The 15,187-nt window shown below is 38.7% G+C and overlaps 1 protein-coding gene across 2 annotated transcripts in view; it reads right to left on the reverse strand.

The window, feature by feature from the left end:
* LOC128698489 (uncharacterized) overlaps positions 1 to 15,187 on the reverse strand; it is a 47,409-nt gene that overhangs the window by 9,983 nt on the left and 22,239 nt on the right. For both annotated transcript variants that reach the window (XM_070103977.1, XM_070103976.1), the window contains exons 9-13: positions 13,508 to 13,886; positions 8,700 to 8,954; positions 6,374 to 7,189; positions 2,724 to 2,964; positions 1 to 46 (exon numbers count right to left, since the gene is read on the reverse strand). The exon at positions 1 to 46 is cut by the window's left edge and continues 168 nt beyond it. In XM_070103977.1, coding sequence (XP_069960078.1) covers positions 1 to 46; positions 2,724 to 2,964; positions 6,374 to 7,189; positions 8,700 to 8,954; positions 13,508 to 13,886 — 1,737 coding nt within the window. The remainder of the gene's footprint in view (positions 47 to 2,723; positions 2,965 to 6,373; positions 7,190 to 8,699; positions 8,955 to 13,507; positions 13,887 to 15,187) is intronic.

Consider the following 15,187-nt stretch of genomic DNA (forward strand, 5'->3'; position numbering starts at 1 on the left):
CAGATAGAGTTCAGGTTTTCTAAATCTGCAGCTTGCTTCAGAATTTCTGAAAGAGTGGTAAAATGTGGCAACCAGACATTAATACCATATTGATATTTTTAATATGTTTTTAATACTGTCCTCTAAGGATTTTATGTTTCTGTTGATATTCACTTTCGTCGTCTCTGCCCAATGTTCTCAGGACATTAATGAGAATGATGCTTGTCAAAGATAAATATATTTAACAATGCAAAATTCATCCTACATGCAAGGGTTAAGGTTACTGGGTCTGGAAACAAGATGTACAGCTAGGTTTCAATTAGTGTGAATAATGAATTCCGTAAAGTGGCTGCATTATTTAAATTAGCACTATTCAAATTACGTGTATGTACTTTTTGCACATGATTTGAAGAGTTTGGGGAAAAACTAGCATTAATTATTTTCGCACCAAATCGAAATTCACACTATTCGAACTCACATCAATTGAGACCTAGCTGTACATTACAAATGTAACCTGATCAGTTTCCCCAAAGACAGGATGCCAAGCTACTTCTATGTGCAGATTTAGAACATGTGTCAGGTGTAAATTATTTTTTTTATTATTTATATGCCATGAAGTTTTTGGCATTACCAATAATTTCAGTATCTAAAATAGAAACCAGAAAACTGAGTAAGTCTACAATTTTTCCAGCCTTAAATCTCATATTTTCAATGTTTTAACATACTGCAACTCTCAACACATTATTGAACATACTTCCCAACTACGTATTTAAATTGTGCGTGTGCTAAGAGGTTGAAGATTATCATGTCTTCAAAAGAGGTACTTTGAAGCTGAGGGGCTCTTGATTTTAGGAACTGGAGTGACTTTCCTCTTCCATAGATCATACCTAATCACCTCCTATTCTCCAGGTGTTATATGACACATAAGAGTTTAGTGTTTTCTTGTAAATACGGTGGAACCACAGTTTTCATGATTAATCCATTCAAAAACGTCTGATGAAAACCGAATTGAACGAAAACTTGAAACAATACAGTGGAACCTCTACTTGCAAGCGTGTCCACGTGCGAGTTTTTCCAAATACAAGCAGTCGATGGGTCAATTTTTTGCTTCCACAAGCGAGCAGACCTCAAGGCAGGTTTCTTGACAATGGTGAGGGGCTCTTGCTCTTGATCTCGGGAATTGTATCTCATTTGTTTGTTGGACTATCTTATTGAAACTTGGGCAATGTATGATAGAAAGATGCTTCTTAACGTACACCAAAAATGAAAGAAATCTAAGCATAAATAATGGAGTTCACTTTTCAGCAATTAGCCACCCCTTAGCGGTAATTTTGAATGGCTTTTATGGTTGTATTCTCGTTTTTTTGGTCTCATTTGATAGAATGGAAGATATATTACAGAAACAGATATGATTTTAATTGCTTTCACGATGAAAAGTACCTTGAAATAGAGCTCAACCTAGGAGAAATGGTCCATTGCTTGGCTGTTTCAGAGTAAAATGATATACATGTATTTTATTCATTTTAGAGTATATATCAAGTTTGTATGTTATTTATATTGTTTATTATGTCATATTAGATGAAGTGAGATAGATAAATAAGCTGTAGAGTTGATATTAGCGAAATTATTGAAGTACAGAATTCTACTGGAACGGATTAATTGCATTTCAATTAATTTAAATGAGGAAAACTGACTCTGCAATCAAGCAAATTCAGTTGCGAGCAAGGTCATGGAACGGATTAAACTCACAAGTAGAGGTTCCACTGTATTTCCCACAAGAAATAAAGTAAATCCAATTAATCCGTTGCCAACACCCAAAAATATTAACAAAAAATACATTTTATGGAGAATAACTATAGTTATTCTCAAAAACTAGGGCATACGAAAACCGAGGTTCCATCGTGTAATAATAACAATAATAATAATAATAATAATAATAATAATAATAATAATAATAATAATAATAAATAATAATAAATAATAAATAATAATAATAATAATAATAATAATAATAATAATAATAATAATAGGAAGCAAGAGGCTAGAAACCCTTTCTTCTGTACAAATTACTAAATATTTGGGTCACCATGCCTCGGTGGGACACGGCCGGTTGATGGAAAAAAAAATTACAAAAGCATAAAGTACAGTACATGATAGTATAGCGCTTATCAATGAAGGTTCGGAGCCAGTATCATCACACCATATCACAATATGTTTCATCATTCCAGCTGAAGAAACCATGTAATTTGGTGCAACTCCTTCAAGGGGGTTGCTTTAATGCTTCTGAATGGCTCTTGATCTTAAAACTGAAGCTACCCTCCCCATCCTTGGATCAAACCCAATTGTCTCCCATTCCCAGGCACTGTATGACTTTCAAAAGTTTAGTGCTTCCCTGTAAATATCACAGCTAGGGTGCAATCATAATGGTTAAGGTCTTTCTAAATATTTCTTTTTTAGCACACTGGCTATCTCCCACCGAGGTAGAGTGACCCAAAAAAAACAGAAGAAACGTGCCCAATGTTTCACCCTTGCCAAAATTCATCCCTCATCCTCACTGTGTGAGCTGAGGATGTTATCAACTGAGCCAGAAAAGATGCATCCCTCTCTTTAGATGTAAAATTGCTTCTTAGTTTCAGTAATTTATGCAGAAGGGGTTACTAGCCTATTGCTCCTGGCCTTTTTTTTAATACTGCAGTGATTTTACTATCACAACTAGTATGGGCAATTATAAATGCTATACAAACCTTGCTGTTCATAGAAGTAAGGAATGTTTAGACTAGCCAAGTAAGGGATGAGAGGCCTTGGGTCATATGAAGCACTCTTAGGGTCCACTGTTACTGCTCCCAAGGAAAACTTGATTTCCCTGGCACCAGCATAAAACTGGTACTGTCGTAGTGTATGTAGCAGTGAGAGAGAATCCTTTCCTCCAGATAGACAAACTAAAACACTGTCGCTATCTTTTATCATGCCAAACTCTTGAAGGGCCTGAAAACCAAAGACACTTGTGAGTTACAATTTTTTTTTTTCCAAGTCAGCCGTCTCCCACCGAGGCAGGGTGACCCAAAAAGAAAGAAAATCCCCAAAAAGAAAATACTTTCATCATCATTCAACACTTTCACCTCACTCACACATAATCACTGTTTTTGCAGAGGTGCCCAGAATACAACAGTTTAGAAGTTATATTATTATTTTTTTATTATCACACTGGCCGATTCCCACCAAGGCAGGGTGGCCCGAAAAAGAAAAACTTTCACCATCATTCACTCCATCACTGTCTTGCCAGAAGGGTGCTTTACACTACAGTTTTTAAACTGCAACATTAACACCCCTCCTTCAGAGTGCAGGCACTGTACTTCCCATCTCCAGGACTCAAGTCCGGCCTGCCGGTTTCCCTGAATCCCTTCATAAATGTTACTTTGCTCACACTCCAACAGCACGTCACGTATTAAAAATCATTTGTCTCCATTCACTCCTATCAAACATGCTCACGCATGCCTGCTGGAAGTCCAAGCCCCTCGCACACAAAACCTCCTTTACCCCCTCCCTCCAACCCTTCCTAGGCCGACCCCTACCCCGCCTTCCTTCCACTACAGACTGATACACTCTTGAAGTTATTCTGTTTCGCTCCATTCTCTCTACATGTCCGAACCACCTCAACAACCCTTCCTCAGCCCTCTGGACAACAGTTTTGGTAATCCCGCACCTCCTCCTAACTTCCAAACTACGAATTCTCTGCATTATATTCACACCACACATTTAGAAGTATATACGTATAAAAAATACACAATATATCCCTCCAAACTGCCAATATCCCAAACCCCTCCTTTAGAGTGCAGGCATTGTACTTCCCATTTCCAGGACTCAAGTCTGTTTATATAAAATAACCAGTTTCCCTGAATCCCTTCACTAAATATTACCCTGCTCACACTCCAACAGCTTGTCAGGTCCCAAATACCATTCGTCTCCATTCACTCCTATCTAACATGCTCACGCACGCTTGCTGGAAGTCCAAACTCTCGCCCACAACACCGTTACCCCCTCCACTCATCCATAATTCTGCTGCCAAACCAGTATTTTCCTACACCTTTTCTAAATCTAAATTTATTCAACTTAAATTATTTTGTGTTGTTGAATCAAAATACTGTAGTGGAAGGATTAAAAAAATAATTCCCCTTAAGTGTCAATTTAATTTAATGAATGTACATGTACACCTTTCAAGAGGGGTGCCTTAATGTTGGTGAAGCGATCTTGATCTAAGGAACTAGAGGTACCATCCCATTCCTTGGATTTCATCTGACTGCTTCCTATTCTCTAAACACTGTATAACCCCCTATAAGTTAAGTGCTTCTCTCCCCTACCCACTACAATTACTATTACTTCCACTACCTGCACTACCTCTTCCACTACTATCTCCATGTCCTTCTTTTCATTTTTCTACCTCTCTTTCTCCCATCCCTGCCTTCCTCTCATATATATATTGGCTCCCTTACCTTCATGTGTTGGTGTGTAACTACTTAATGGTTTAACTCGATTGGAAATGTTATCATAAGTTTCTTTCTCCTATGTGTGGGTTATTTATGTATTGTTCCAGTCACGGTATTGTGACAGTTTATTCTTTATGAATACAGTGGACCCCCACCTCACGAACGCATCGCCTTATGTTAAATCCGCCATACGAAGCATTTGAATGCAAAAATTTTGCCTCGCCTCACGATAAAAAACTCGCCTTACGTGATTCGTCTGGGACGCGTCCCATGTGTGGCCTCAGCACCAGTGTTCACAAGCCAGCCAGTGCAGTCGCATCTACGCATACATTCGGTATATTTCACATTATCCCAGTGTTTTTAGTGCTTGTAACTGCAAAATAAGTCACCATGGACCCCAAGAAAGCTTCTAGTGCCATCCCTGTGGTAAAAAGGGCGAGAATTAGTATGGAATTGAAAAAAGAGATTAAGGAAATGTGTGCAAAGTGGGTTGAACTTCAAACCTTTGCGGATGAAAATCACCCTGACACAGCTACCGCAAGCCGTGTTGGCAACCTGTACAATGACAATGTTATGGCCCATTTTAGGAAAGTCTTAAAGGAATGGGAGGTACAGAGCTATATGGACAGATGTGTTGTCGACAGAGGTCCAGTGATTCTCAAGCTGGTCCTAGTGGCATTAAAAGAAGAAGGGAAGTAACTCCAGAAAAGGACTTGCTACCTCAAGTCCTAATGGAAGGGGATTCCCCTTCTAAACAATAACTTCCACACTCTCCCCTCCTCCCATCCTATCAATCATCACCAGATCTTCAATAAAGGTAAGTGTCATGTATGTATTCTATTCTTAGTAGAGTAGTAATTGTGCATGTCTTCTTCAGTTTGTGTGTATTAAAATTAATATTTCATGTGGTAAAAAAATTTTTTTTTGCATACTTTAGGGTGTCAGGAACGGATTAATTTGATTTCCATTATTTCTTACAGGGAAAATTAATTCGGCTAACGATAATTTCGGCTTACAATGAGCTCTCAGGAATGGATTAATATCGTAAGGCGAGGGTCCACTGTATGATTAACCTCAGGTAGTAGGCTGGTAGACAACAACCACCCAGGGAGGTAGTACCGTCCTGCCAAGTGAGTGTAAAACAGAAGCCTGTAATTGTTTTACATGATGGTAGGATTGCTGGTGTCTTTTTATTCTGTCGCATACACATGCAAGATTTCAGGTACGTCTTGCTACTTCCACTTACACTTAGGTCACACTACACATACATATACAAGCATATATATACACACCCCTCTGGGTTTTCTTCTATTTTCTTTCTAGTTCTTGTTCTTGTTTATTTCCTCTTACCTCCATGGGAGAGTGGAGCAAAGTTCTTCCTTCATAAGCCATGAGTGTTGTAAGAGGCGACTAAAATGCCGAGAGCAAGGGGCTAGTAACCTCTTCTCCTGTATATATTACTAAATGTAAAAGGAGAAGCTTTCGTTTTTCCTTTTAGGCCACCCTGCCTCGGTGGGATACGGCCGGTGTGTTGTAAGAAAGAAATATATATACACACACCCCTCTGGGTTTTCTTCTCTTTTCTTACTAGTTCTTGTTCTTATTTCCTTTTATCTCCATGAGGAAGAATAACAAAATTCTTCCTCCATAAGCTATGCATGTCATAAGAGGCGACTAACATGCCGGGAGAAAGGGGCTAGTAACCCCTTCTCCTGTATAAATTACTAAGTTTAAAATGAGGAACTTTCATTTTTCTTTTTGGGCTACCCTGCTTTGGTGGGATACAGCCAGTTTGTTAAAAGAAGAAGAATATAATTAACAATAAAATGTACCTTTGTAAATAATATTGTGTGACTGAATGTAAAGATGCTTTAAGAAAAGTTGTAATGAGCAAGAATACAAATACTTACTTCAACTGTAGGATTAAATATATTTTTCGGAGGAGAATGCCACTTGTTCTGCACTGAAATGATCTGACAAGGAATGACATCACTTCTCTCAACAAAGCACTCCAAATCTTTACAAACTAATTTTGAATCTTTACTAGATGAAATAATATTATTATAGCTTTTCTGGGTGTTGTCTCTGTTTGACGAGATTGTCGTATCATCTCTGGCACCTTCACTTTCTTTCAGCATGTCAAGATTGATGCTTCTTCCTAAGGTACTGACATTCACACTAGAGTTTTCTTTTAACACAAAAGTATTTTCTCCAATCTTGCAAGTCTCATCAGAATCATTTCTTGTTGATAAATCTCTGTGATCTTCATTTGCAGCTCTGGTGATAGAAGAAAGATCATCCTGTTTTTCATTCTCACATCTCAGCCCCTTAATATCATTGCTATTGTCTTTCCTTTCATTTTGTAAGATTTTGTTCTCTCCAACAATTATTTTCTGCTGCATGTGGGCATTTTCTTTACCAGCATCAGCTTCAGCATTTTGAATATTATAACTTTGCTTCACTGACACATTAGTTCTTTTAGATGTAAGTGAGCCACTACTTGTAGGCTGCCAAACAAAATCTGGCCTTATGCGCAAGTCCGATTCCTTCAGAGGATACGCCAAAGGCACAAAAGGAAGTCGAGCACAACTATCACGAGGTAGAGAGGCTGCAGCAGGCTGCTGAAGAGCCTCCTTGGCTTCACTTGGAAGTAAGAACCAACGTAAATGAGCCGCTGCTTCCCGAAAAAGGATGACATCTTCTGGAACTTGACGTCTTAAGGCTGCCTGAAATATCAACAAAAAAATTATAACAAAATAATTTGAATAACAATTTGCTCAAAATTTTTCTACTTGCATGTAATATACAGTATTTCAATTTGTGTCAAAGTTCATTTTTTTTTACATTTTGGTACTGTACTAAGAAATTAATATTAAAGTTCTACTTATATAATTCAAAACAACAACACTAAGTATGTACTATGATGATAATGGCTATTATTAATACTACTACTACTACTTGCAATAGTAGTTCAATGGTTAAGAGACAAGTCCTGCAGTAACTTTTTTTGCTAAACAAATACTGTGGCTCTAGTTCTTATGAGAACCACAAAACTGTCTTTGGTAAAACAATACTGAACATTGCTAAAGGCAGTATATATGAGGCAGACAGTCCCACCACAACCAGAAGACAAAACACCACTATAAAGAACCAAAAGTAAGAGACCTAGAATAAAAAATTGTAAGTTGAGGGAGACAAAGAAGCCGTAGCACGTTGTGAGTGGGCAGACATGGAAGAAGGTACAATGCCCTCAAGAGTGTCTTACATATCAGTAGCTGTATGATCAGAGACAGTGTAGGAGACTGTTCTGAAGATTAATGCTTGTGAGAGAGTGGTATGGCAAAAGCCTCTATAAAAAGTTATACTGCTTACTGTCACCATATGAGACATCAGGGACAGCATTTGAAATTGGAGATGGTAAAATAAAGTGTGAAGGTGACACTATGGCCAGTAAAGCACATAAATGTGAGGCCACATTTATCATCATTAAAACTTCTCCAGCTTTACAAGGCTGGAGAACAAAAAACTGTGTTCAAAATTCTTAGTTGAAGATAGACTCTAATGGTTATGTTGACCAATAGGAATGTGAATGGGAGCAGTATTTGTAGGAGTGGGAAATGTTAAGTGTACTGGAATGACTAGGGGTGGCAGTATCTGTGGAAATATAAAGACAAATATGCCAGCTGTTGGAGATCTTCCAGAAATTGGTAATTCACAGACCTGGTTTCAAGCCTCAAGATTCCAGAGTGAGTAACATAAAAACACATACAATATACATATTATTATAAAATAAAAGCATTGGATCTCAGAATTCAGCGACACTGCCTACCAGGTAATAAGGGTACTAATCATGGGCTAACATGGAAAGAGCTCCAGTATTCTCAGGCAAAACCCTGTGATTCAAAATTTTCCCATTAAAATGCAAAAGAGCCCTTCTCTAAAGTGCCTTCCCTTATCCTGGACACTCAACAATCCAACACAGGATAGTTCCAATTGATTTATAAGCAAGTTCTATGTTAGTGTTAACACTTGATCTATTCTTCACCAGCAGCCAAAGCAGCAGGGAATGTTCCTTTACCATCCATCCTACTGACACTGCCTGCTGAGTCACAGAAGTAGAACAAGCTTCTCTTTCCCAACACTGAGCATTTTTTACAAACCATTCATTAGTTAAAACATAATTAGGAAAAATTGAACTAGTAAGCTTGATCAGGACACAGAAAAATGAAACTTTACCTTGGTTGCTTGATCAAAAACATTTCTAGCTTTTTTTAGACAATCTTCATAACCTGGAGCATCTGCAGAAATATCCTTGCTCTGGTAGGAAAAACAACCTTTAGCATAAGAGATGTTCTGTAACCACAGTCTCTCTCTATACACCAAGTTAGTGTGATGCTTCCATTCACCAGTTTCTGGATTGAAGTTATACTGTGGAAGCAAGCGCCAACCATTCACACACACCTCACGTACAGCACTCAGGATGAACTCAACCTAGGGAAGAAAAAGTGCATGTTGTATTCTTTCAGCCACTTAGAAATATATTACATTTGTAATGTATTAATACATCCACAGCCAGTTGCAGTATTGTTAATTATGTAATGTATGTTGAAAATAGTGCTAAGAAAAATGGCACCCAAACATCCTAATACAGATACAAAACTGTATCTAATCATGACTTGCAAGCATTTAAGGTTTGAAGAGGCCTTCTCCAAATATTGCACAGACACCAGCTTTTTAATAAAATTTGCAAATTACAATACACACAGCTCAAAATCAATAAGAACTTTGTGCAATGCCCACCATTTCTGCTATTGTTTGGAATCCAACGATTTCAAATTTATGGCTTGTTAAGAAATCAGCAGACTTGCACTGCCTAAACCTATCAATCAGATACCATCATGTCCATAAGATACATCAACTGTTCAGAAAAGACATACTAAAGTAATTTCAGGGAAAAAATACATCATTTTAAAAATAAAACTGACAAACTGGTAATTACACGCTCCAATTTTTTCTAAGTAGGATATAAGAGTATTCTCAAGTTAAAGCATGGAAACAAAATCTTGGAATGGTATAAAAAATTGACCAGAGGACTTCAGTGAATGCTAATAGTTGCATGAACACTTCCATAGTTGAAGAATAAGACACTTGGGAATCCTTATTGCTGAAATGTATCACCAGCCAGTGACTTCTTTAGTCCATCACAGAGAAGAACGGTGGAAAATGAGGAGGAGTTTGAGGTAATCAGTCCCTCAGCCTAGAGTCAATGAATTCAGTTCATCAATCTTGACAAATGCACAGCATATGCGTGGTGTATTCAAACACCTGCTACTATTGATGTTAGTGAAGAGCTCTTGATCAAAGGAACTGAAGCCACTTTCCCCCTTCCTCGAATCAAACCTCATTACCTCCCAATCCTCAGGTACTGTATAATCCATACATGCTTAAAGCTTCCCATGAATGCTATTTTTTTTTTATTATCACACTGGCCGATTCCCACCAAGGCAGGGTGGCCCGAAAAAGAAAAACTTTCACCATCATTCACTCCATCACTGTCTTGCCAGAAGGGTGCTTTACACTACAGTTTTTAAACTGCAACATTAACACCCCTCCTTCAGAGTGCAGGCACTGTACTTCCCATCTCCAGGACTCAAGTCCGGCCTGCCGGTTTCCCTGAACCCCTTCATAAATGTTACTTTGCTCACGCTCCAACAGCACGTCAAGTATTAAAAACCATTTGTCTCCATTCACTCCTATCAAACACGCTCACGCATGCCTGCTGGAAGTCCAAGCCCCTCGCACACAAAACCTCCTTTACCCCCTCCCTCCAACCTTTCCTAGGCCGACCCCTACCCCGCCTTCCTTCCACTACAGACTGATACACTCTTGAAGTCACTCTGTTTCGCTCCATTCTCTCTACATGTCCGAACCACCTCAACAACCCTTCCTCAGCCCTCTGGACAACAGTTTTGGTAATCCCGCACCTCCTCCTAACTTCCAAACTATGAATTCTCTGCATTTTATTCACACCACACATTGCCCTCAGACATGACATCTCCACTGCCTCCAGCCTTCTCCTCGCTGCAACATTCATCACCCATGCTTCACACCCATATAAGAGCGTTGGTAAAACTATACTCTCATACATTCCCCTCTTTGCCTCCAAGGACAAAGTTCTTTGTCTCCACAGACTCCTAAGTGCACCACTCACCCTTTTCCCCTCATCAATTCTATGATTCACTTCATCTTTCATAGACCCATCCGCTGACACACCCACTCCCAAATATCTGAATACATTCACCTCCTCCATACTCTCTCCCTCCAATCTGATATCCAATCTTTCATCACCTAATCTTTTTGTTATCCTCATTACCTTACTCTTTCCTGTATTCACTTTTAATTTTCTTCTTTTGCACACCCTACCAAATTCATCCACCAATCTCTGCAGCTTCTCTTCAGAATCTCCCAAGAGCACAGTGTCATCAGCAAAGAGCAACTGTGACAACTCCCACTTTATGTGTGATTCTTTATCTTTTAACTCCACACCTCTTGCCAAGACCCTCGCATTTACTTCTCTTACAACCCCATCTATAAATATATTAAACAACCACGGTGACATCATACATCCTTGTCTAAGGCCTACTTTTACTGGGAAATAATTTCCCTCTTTCCTACATACTCTAACCTGAGCCTCACTATCCTCATAAAAACTCTTCACTGCTTTCAGTAACCTACCTCCTACACCATACACCTGCAACATCTGCCACATTGCCCCCCTATCCACCCTGTCATACGCCTTTTCCAAATCCATAAATGCCACAAAGACCTCTTTAGCCTTATCTAAATACTGTTCACTTATATGTTTCACTGTAAACACCTGGTCCACACACCCCCTACCTTTCCTGAAGCCTCCTTGTTCATCTGCTATCCTATTCTCCGTCTTACTCTTAATTCTTTCAATAATAACTCTACCATACACTTTACCAGGTATACTCAACAGACTTATCCCCCTATAATTTTTGCACTCTCTTTTGTCCCCTTTGCCTTTATACAAAGGAACTATGCATGCTCTCTGCCAATCCCTAGGTACCTTACCCTCTTCCATACATTTATTAAATAATTGCACCAACCACTCCAAAACTATATCCCCACCTGCTTTTAACATTTCTATCTTTATCCCATCAATCCGGCTGCCTTACCCCTTTTCATTTTACCTACTGCCTCACGAACTTCCCCCACTCACAACTGGCTCTTCCTCACTCCTACAAGATGTTATTCCTCCTTGCCCTATACACGAAATCACAGCTTCCCTATCTTCATCAACATTTAACAATTCCTCAAAATATTCTCTCCATTTTCCCAATACCTCTAACTCTCCATTTAATAACTCTCCTCTCCTATTTTTAACAGACAAATCCATTTGTTCTCTAGGCTTCCTTAACTTGTTAATCTCACTCCAAAAACTTTTTCTTATTTTCAACAAAATTTGTTGATAACATCTCACCCACTCTCTCATTTGCTCTCTTTTTACATTGCTTCACCACTCTCTTAACCCATGAATGTGTGGTGTGAATATTATGCAAAGAATTCACAGTGTGGAAATTAGACGATAGTGTAGGAACAACAAGGGTATAATTTAGAGGGGTAAGGAGGGTTTATTGAAGTGGTTTTTCATTTAGAGAACAGAGAAGGGTTTGTTGATATGGTTTTATTTAGAGGGTTGAGAAGGGGTTGTTGAACTGGTTTTTCATTTAGAGGGTTAAGGAGGGTTTGTTGAATGGGTTTTCATTTCGAGAATGGAGAGGGATAGAATGGTGAAGACGGTGTGTATACATCTATGGAGGAAGGAGGAGGAGGAGTAGAGGTCATCCTAGAAAGGAACAGAATGAGGGGGGTAAAGAAGATTACGAGCATTAAGGGCTTGTGTATCCAGCAAGCTTATTTGAGCGTGTTAGATCAGAGGGAGTGGAGACAAGTGATTTTTAATGCTTGATGGAGTATGAGAAAGATAATATTAATGAAAGGACTCAGGGGAACTGGTTAGCCAGCCTTGGGTCCTGGAGGTGGGAAGGGCAGTGCAGCATTCTGGAGGAGGTGAAGATGTTGCAGTCAGAGAGTCATCTGAATTGTGATGTCTACACATTTCAGGCAAGAAAGGAATGAATGAAAGATGACTAATTCATTTCCTTGTTTGGATCATCCTATCTTATGAGAAATAACAATAAAATAATAAAACAAAATTAAGTGATAATACAGTAATAATAATATTTTTTAACACACCAGCCATCTCCCACCGAGGCAGAGTGACAAAGAGAAGGGGTTACTAGCTCCTCGTTTCCGGCATTTTAGTCACCTTTTATGACATTCATGGCTTACGGAGGAAGGAATCTTCTTCACTTCCTCACAGAGTAATAATAAAAATAATAATAATAATGGGAGCAAGGGGCTAGTAACCCCTTCTCCTGTATAAATTACTAATTTAAAAAGAAAAATTTTCATTTTTTCTCTCTAGGTCACCTTGCCTCAGTGGGATACGATTGGTTTGTTGAAAAAATAAAAATAACAATAATAATAACAATACCCTGCTTCGGTGGGATACAGCTGGTGTGTTAAAAGATAGGAGTGAATAGAGATGAATGGTATTTGGGACCTGACGATCTGTTGGAGTGTGAGCAGGGCAATATTTAGTGAAGGGATTCAGGGAAACCTGTTGTTTTTAAATAGCCGGACTTGAGTCCTGGAAATGGGAAGTACAATGCCTGCACTCTAAAGGAGGGGTTCGGGATATTGGCAGTTTGAAGGGATATGTTGTGTATCTTTATACTTATATGCTTCTAAACTGTTGTGTTCTGAGCACCTCTGCAAAAACAGTGATTATGTGTGAGTGAGGTGAAAGTGTTGAATGATGATGAAAGTATTTTCTTTTGGGGGATTTTCTTTCTTTTTGGGTCACCCTGCCTCGGTGGGAGACGGCCAACTTGTTAAAAAAAAAAAAAAAAAAAAATAATAATAATAATAATAATTATAACAATAACAATATCTACCTCCTCATCTGAAGCTGAATATGGCAAGTTAAGGCGAACAAAACCCGGCCTCAGCACCTCCACATCGCTATGTTCATGTTGTCTTCGAAGGTGTGACCGATCTAATCTGCTGTCCTCCACCAGCAACTCCTCATAGCGTTGAGCGAGGTTTTCATTAATTCCAAGCAGGTCTTGTGCATAGGGCCCAGCACAAGCGCAGCCACCTCGGGCTTGAACTCCAAACACGTCATTCAAGACTGCGCAGATAAAATTGTGGTGCAGTAGGAAGCCAGACTGCAGATGTCGCACAACAAATGACAGAACTGGTAGCCTGTCGGGGTAATCAACATTACCCAGAGCTTCTAATTCTGCGACACTCCCAACCAAGTCTGAAATTTTCCTGAAGGAAACATTATTATTATTATTACTGGTATTATTATTGCTGTTCATGTATTATTATGATGGTGAAAATGTTGAATGATTTAAGTTTTTTCTTTCTTTTTGGGTAACCCTGCATCGGTGGGAAATGGCCAACGTGTTAAAAAAAAAGTATCGTTATTATTATTGTTGCTGTTGTATTATATTCTTGTTACTGTTTTTGTATATTATTATTATTATTATTATTATTATTATTACTGTTGTTGTATTATATTATTATTATTGCATTATATTATTTTTATTATTGCTGTATTATATTCTTCTTCTTTGTCTTATTATTATTATTATTAGTATTGTTTTTTCAACGTACCTGCCGTATCTCACTGAGGTGGGGTGGCCCAAAAGGAAAAATGAAAGTATTATTATTTTGTTTTTGTTTTTTCAACAAACCAGCTGTATCCCACCAAGGCAGGGTGGCCCAGAAAGAAAAACGAAAGTTTCTCTTTTTAAATTTAGTAATTTATACAAGAGAAGGGGTTACTAGCCCCTTGTTCCCGGCATTTTAGTCGCCTCTTACAACATGCATAGCTTACGGAGGAAGAATTCTGTTCCACTTCCCCATGGAGATAAGAGGAAATACACAAGAACAAGAACCAGAAAGAAAATAGCAGAAAACCCAGAGGGGTGTGTATATATGTACATGCTTGTACAAGTATATGCAGTGTGACCTAAGTGTAAGTAGAAGTAGCAAGATGTACCTGAAATCTTGCATGTTTATGAGACAGAAAAAAGGACACCAGCAATCCTACCATCATGTAAAACAATTACAGGCTTTCGTTTAACACTCACTTGGCACGACCGTAATACCTCCCTGGGCAGTTGCTGTTTACCAACCTACTACCTATAACTATTATTGTTGTTATTATTACTGTTGTTGTCGTATTATATCCTTACTCTTATTATTACTAATATTATAATATTCAAAGGGATGTGCTAAAACCACAGGGATCATACGATGGCAAAGGAATTTCAGGTAATTAAGTTTAATCCAAGGAATGAGAGGGAAATATCATTTTCTTGGACCAAGAGCATTTCACCTGCTAAGACAGACAAACGGACACAGACAGACAGACAGACAGACAGACAGAGACACAGACACAAACACAGACAGACAGACAGACAGACAGACACACACACACACACCACAGTGTAGTGGGTCACAGGCGCCAGGCTCCGAGAATCTTAGTGCTTTTAGGGCGTGTTTTAGCAGCTAGAAGCAACCAGTGTTAGTGACAACGTCAGTGAACAACCCTACAAGTGATA

This window comes from Cherax quadricarinatus, chromosome 88 (assembly GCF_038502225.1).
Source record: "Cherax quadricarinatus isolate ZL_2023a chromosome 88, ASM3850222v1, whole genome shotgun sequence".
In the NCBI taxonomy this organism is placed as follows: domain Eukaryota; kingdom Metazoa; phylum Arthropoda; class Malacostraca; order Decapoda; family Parastacidae; genus Cherax; species Cherax quadricarinatus.